Source organism: Miniopterus natalensis, chromosome 15 (assembly GCF_054644295.1).
Source record: "Miniopterus natalensis isolate mMinNat1 chromosome 15, mMinNat1.hap1, whole genome shotgun sequence".
NCBI lineage: Eukaryota > Metazoa > Chordata > Mammalia > Chiroptera > Miniopteridae > Miniopterus > Miniopterus natalensis.
This window is the reverse complement of record NC_142095.1, coordinates 44015013-44020791: the sequence shown is the minus strand read 5'-3', so window position 1 is coordinate 44020791 and position 5779 is coordinate 44015013. Positions and strand designations below refer to the sequence as shown.

General features: G+C 59.4%; 1 protein-coding gene across 1 annotated transcript; it reads left to right on the top strand.

Annotated features, from left to right (window-relative positions):
• Positions 1-2626: 2626 nt before the first annotated feature.
• FEZF2 (FEZ family zinc finger 2) lies at positions 2627-5418 on the top strand. Its single transcript, XM_016223097.2, has 4 exons — positions 2627-3460; positions 3799-3933; positions 4133-4265; positions 5159-5418. Exons 1-4 carry the CDS (start codon positions 2627-2629, stop codon positions 5416-5418), a joined length of 1362 nt encoding a protein of 453 aa, XP_016078583.2.
• Positions 5419-5779: the final 361 nt, after the last annotated feature.

Here is a 5779-nt window from a genome sequence, read left to right as displayed (position 1 = left end):
CTTAGGGGTACTTTCTGAGCTTGGCAGGGTGAGAATCTTAACCCACCAATCACCCTCTGGGCCACTTTCCCTTGGAGACCTTTCTTCGGTCCTCCTCCTTGCTTTCCAAGTACACTTTTCCTTTGCCTTACCTACCATATCGATTCGATATCCTGTCTGAAAATACACTCAGAGGATGAGTGGGCAGGAAAGAGAAGTTCTGCAGGGAAAAAGGAGTGATCTGCCTGAATTTAAAACTAAACGTTTCTTTGTCCGTTTCCCTGGTGGCTTCCCTGCGGTGTTTTGCAGCAGAGGCCTGGGATGGAATACTCGGCTCCTCCAGACCTGTTCTTGAGTGAAAAGGGAGAGAGGGGCTGTGTCCACCAACAATTTCTTGAGCTCCACAAAGTCGTGTGTCTTTGGGGATGGAATTCACTATCAAACCTTCAACCCAGTTTGCTCATATTATACCCACCGTAATCCTCTTAAACTCTGGTTGCGGCTACAAAGCTGGTGGTCTTGCAAAAAGCCGGCTGGCAAGATATAATTGTTCCACAAACAAAACCATCCACAAGTTTAAAACAACAACAACAACCAAAAAAAAAAAAACAGGCACACACACCCCCTTTCCTAAATCTAATTCTCTCCCTGGCTCTCTTTCTAGCCCTCCCCCCCGCCACATAAGCACCCTCAGCCTCGACCACTTTTGTTGTGGCCAAGAGGACCCGTCCTGTTTAAAGTGCTGGAGCGTCTTTGAGCAGTTTGTTGTGATACGCAGGTGGAATGGTCTGCAAACAGATGAATTCAGCCCCTCCAAACCGAGCTCGGAGCGCGCTGCTTTTGTGCGCCAGGCACAAAACGCTGAATTCCTCCGAACTTAGTTGGGGCCTGTCTAGAAAAGGGCCTTTTCTTCCCTCTGCTTGTACCTCTGGCCACACTAAGTCTCTCCCGCCCCCCTCCAAGCCCCCTCCCTCTCCCCTCTGATAATCCTTCTCTTTATTTTAGAAAAACACAAAACCCGGTTCCACGCGGTGCTTTAGTGGCTAAAAGTGAAAGAGCTGCCTTGGCAGAATTCAGCTCTATGAATCACTTCGGAAAATTGGTTCGACTGAATGGCCTTAGGAGGAAAAACGTTTTAATAGGATCCAGGGGAGGTTCTGCTGTTTCAATCTGCTCCTTAAACAGGTGGAGGTTGGACCTTCCCAATTATACAAACAGCAAGTGCCCATCCGCGGGGCGAGCGGCGCTCGGAACCCTCGCCGCGCGCAGCCCTAAACCGGCCGCAGAGCCGGGCTTCGCCGCAGACACCCGATCACAGATCAGCGATTCTGATTGATCAGGATCCCAGACAGTCCTCCAGCTGGCCCGGCAGCCGCCCGCCGCCGAAGGCAGGGAGCGGGCCGGAGAGGGGAGGCGCACCGGCCGGTCGCGGGGCCGGGCTCCGCGCGCGCGGCCTCGCTCGCCCCGACGCTGCGGGGTCGTCCTTAGGCGGCGGGAGCTCTCTCCCGACCTCCGACGCCAGCCGAGGCAAGCTCGTTGTTTTTGCATAAATTAATATTTCCCCATTAACAAGTTCCCCCTCCAAACGCGGCGCCCGCGTCCATGCGCCACATCCTAATGAGGTAATTATCATTTGCGCGTGTTCGGGGCTGGCGCCGGCTCCGTGGGTAAGTGGCAGTTTATTAGCACGATGCCCAGCTCGGCTGCAGAGGGCTAAGGGACACTTCGGCTCCTAGACGGACACCCAGGGGCCCTTGGGGACGGCGAGTCCGGGACCCTCTGCCCTCCCCGCGTCCTCCAAACCTATAGGCCCCCAAAGTTGTGAATCACGCACGGAACTCTGCCTGGGTTTGGGCTCCCCCCCCTTCCTTTTTTTTTTTTTTTTTTTCCACCGGCAAAACCATCACGATTCCTCCCCCTCCCCCTCCCCTCTCTTCCCTCCTTCCCGATTCGCGAACCGCTCGCACTTTCCCAAGGGGAGCGCGGGCGCCAGTTGCCTCCTTTTAAAGTTTGCGGGGCGGCGGCGGCCGCGGGCGCGGGGAGCACAGGGGCCGCCGCCGGAGCCGCGCCGCCGCCCGAGTCCTGCCACTTGAAGTGACTTCATGTGATGTCAGCTGAATGTAAAAGACAGTGATCTCACGCGGAGGGGAAGATGTTTGCCATCAAAATGTGACAGAGGAAACGGGCTGCATGGCTCAGAAGGCGTCTCCTCGGCGGTGGGGGAAGGAGGTAAACGCTCCGCGCCTCTCCGGCTCCCCTTTAACTTGGCCCCTTCGCTGTCCGGCGCCCAGCACGCGCGCCCGAGCCCGGGGTCTAGCGAACGGCCCAGGGGGGTTCATTCGAGGCTCTTTCCTTTCTTTCCCTCTTTCTCTCTCTTTCTTTTTCCTTTGTAAACCCTCCCCCTTCTCCCCCGTTCAAAGTCCCGGGGCCGGGGGCTGGTGGGTTCCTCCGCGCGCCGCCTTAAGGGGCCGGAATTTGGTACCCTTGGGTGCACTTTGTTCTGCCCCCGTTCATTTGAATGCAAATGGGTGACCTGGACCTGACAAGGTGCTTATTAAACTGCGGTTTCCCTCCCTGCCTTTCCCGGAATGCAGACTTAGAGGGGAGAGGCTGCGCCCCGGCCCCGTCCCGCACGGCTCGGCGCGCCATGGCGAGCTCGGCTTCCCTGGAGACCATGGTGCCCCCGGCCTGTCCGCGAGCCGGAGGGTCGCCGGCCACTTCCAAGACGCTGGCCTTCTCCATCGAGCGCATCATGGCTAAGACGTCGGAGCCCCGTGTGCCCTTTGAGCCCCGGCCCGGGGCCCTGGAGGCCGACGGCGGCCAGGGCAAGAAACTGCTCAACCTCTGCTCGCCGTTGCCCTGCATGATCCCCCTCCAGCCCCTAGGCTACGACGTGCCGTCCAAGACGCTGCTCAGTTACTCCGAGCTCTGGAAAAGCAGCCTCCGGGCGGGCGGCGGCGGCGGCGGCGGCGGCGGGGGGGCCTCGGTGTGCGGCGCCAGCGGCCTGTGCAAAACCAACTGTGGCGTGTGCTGCAAGGCCGAGCTGGGCCTGGCGCCCTCGGCGCTGCCCGCCGGCAGGGTCATCAAGCCGCAGGTCATCAACCACGCGGTGGGGCTGCCGGCCAGCGGCTCGCTCTACTACTTCAACTACCTGGACTCCGCCGCATACCCTCCCTCGGAGCTCCTAGGCGGCCACCTCTTCCCGTCCGGCCTCCTCAACGCACAGGGCCCCACCTCCCTGGCTGCGCACCCCAAGCTCTTTTTGCTGGAGAACGCCAAGTTGGCTGGCCTGGCCGCGGACAAGTTCCCCCATGCGGCCCCCTACGCGCATAAGGAGCGCTTGCCCGCGCCCCTGGAGCAGGTGCTCAAGGAGAACTCGGCCCTGAGCGCCGAGCGCGGCGGCGTCAAGGGTCACGGCAAGCTGCCCGGCGCCTCGTCGGACGGCAAGCCCAAGAACTTCACCTGCGAGGTGTGCGGCAAGGTGAGGCCAGGGGCCCGTGGGGTCGGGGAGGGGAGAGCGGCGGTGGCCGCTTTCTTGGGGCTGCCTGGCACTCCCCTTTCTCAGGTTTAGGAGGTCCTCAGTAGCTGTCTACTCAAATCAGGGGCCTCAGTTTCTTGTTCTGTAAAATGGGGATGCCGTAGTCACTGGCCAAGCAGAACCGGCGTGAGCAGAGGGTCCGGAAGCCCTTTGCAAAGTGAAAAGGGCTCTGGTGGGGGCGGGGGGCGTGTTGCTTGGGCAAGGTAAGCTGTGGCCTCCCCGGGCTGATGCTTGACTCTCCGATGGACACAGCACAAGGCCCCCCTCGTGTCCTTCCTTAGGTGTTTAACGCTCACTATAACCTCACCCGCCACATGCCGGTCCACACCGGAGCCAGACCGTTCGTGTGCAAAGTCTGCGGCAAGGGCTTCCGCCAGGCCAGCACGCTCTGCAGACACAAAATTATCCACACCCAGGTACGTGGCCCCGGGTCCAGCCTGGCCTGCGCGCAACACCCCGCACCTGAGCTAAGTCGTTGGGGAGAGGATGGCCAAGGGTTCCCCGTGCCCCTCCCGGAGAGCCCGTGTCCCTTCAAGGTGCTCCTTCAAGGTACCCCCGAGGTGGCCTTTTCCTGCCGGGCGCCCAGCCTCACTGTGTGTGCGCCCCTCTCCGCAGGAAAAGCCTCATAAATGCAACCAGTGCGGCAAAGCCTTCAACCGCAGCTCCACGCTCAACACGCACATCCGCATCCACGCGGGCTACAAGCCCTTCGTCTGCGAATTCTGCGGCAAAGGCTTTCACCAAAAAGGTAAGGTTCCGGGCGAGGCCCTCCACTCATCTCACCTGGGGATTTGGTGGGTCACGGCTAGCGGGAAGGCAAAAAGATCCGGAGAGAGGGAACGTGAGACCTGCAGGCTCGGGCGCAGCATTTCTTTAGAATCGGGTTGTGCAGGGTTTGGGTAGAAGCTCTCCGGCCCGTTAGCAGACCTCGCTGGATTCAGGTTGGCTGCACGGAGAGACTCCGAATTTGGGAAGTGGCAAGTAAGGAAGGCAGGGACGGGGGAAAGAAAGTCGGAGAGAGAGTATTGCCCTATAGAAAACGCTTCCCTTTGTAGCCGGAACTCCCCTTTCTAATGAAAAAAAAAAAAAAAAAATCTAGGCAAAATCCACCACCTGCGAACAACTTAAGACTCCCGGAGCAGCTACTGTCCCCAGCACCCCCAACCCCGCCCTTCTTGGATTTTCCAAAGCTTTGTGGGATCTCCAGGTGGTAATTGGGGGACCAGAGGGAGTAATTTTTTAATTGAGAAGGGGCGGGGGGGGGAATGAGGGACAAAGCCCGAGTTCGTGAGAACTTCTTGGAGCGAAGTAGCAGCCGAGAGTGGGACCCGATGTGTCTCTGGGCTTCTCACAAGTTTCCAAGCCGGCCGAGCAGAGCGGGAGGGTCGCCGGGCGGGCTTCAGGACCCGGCGGGGCAGGGGCGCGGGGCCGGGACGCGGGACTCGGCCGCCGGGCCTGGGGTGGGCGCCCCGGGCTTGACGCAGACGAAGTTTGACAGCTTCCTCTCTGGCAAAGGTCGCGCCCGCTTAGCCAAGCGTCGCCTTCTTTCCGCGGGCACCTGGGCCAACCCCGGGAGGCCCCGACTCCACCCTCCCCGTTCCACTTCATCCCCCCTACGTTTTTGTGTTTGGTCTTTTGTAGGGAACTACAAGAACCATAAGCTGACCCACAGCGGCGAGAAGCAGTACAAATGCACCATCTGCAACAAGGCCTTCCACCAGGTGTACAACCTGACCTTCCACATGCACACCCACAACGACAAGAAGCCCTTCACGTGCGCCACTTGCGGCAAAGGGTTTTGCAGAAACTTTGACTTAAAGAAGCACGTGCGCAAACTCCACGACAGCGTGGCCCCCGCCGCCCCCTCCACAAAGGACCTGGCTCGGACAGTGCAGAGCTGAGAGCTCCTGCCTCGCCCTCCCATTCGGCCCTATCCAGCCCCCAAACAGATCACACGTCTAAACTTATTTCTAAAATTAAGAGGGGGAAAAAAAAAAAAGCTATAGCAGAGAGGCTAAAATCTATTTATCGAAACCAGCGTATTTTTGGAAAGCTAAACGTTTCCTCGATGACTGGCAGCAAACGAGTGGCTCCCACCTTTGTATATGCGGGAAACTTATTTAAACCCAGGGCGCCGAAACGTGCTTCGTTCCAGGCCTCGGCTTCTCTTCGGATGGGGATTTTAGCCCCAGCCTGTCACCTGAACGCCCGGGAAGCGCGCGGGCCCCAGCCATCTTTCTGCAGCCGTGTAAATGCTCCTGT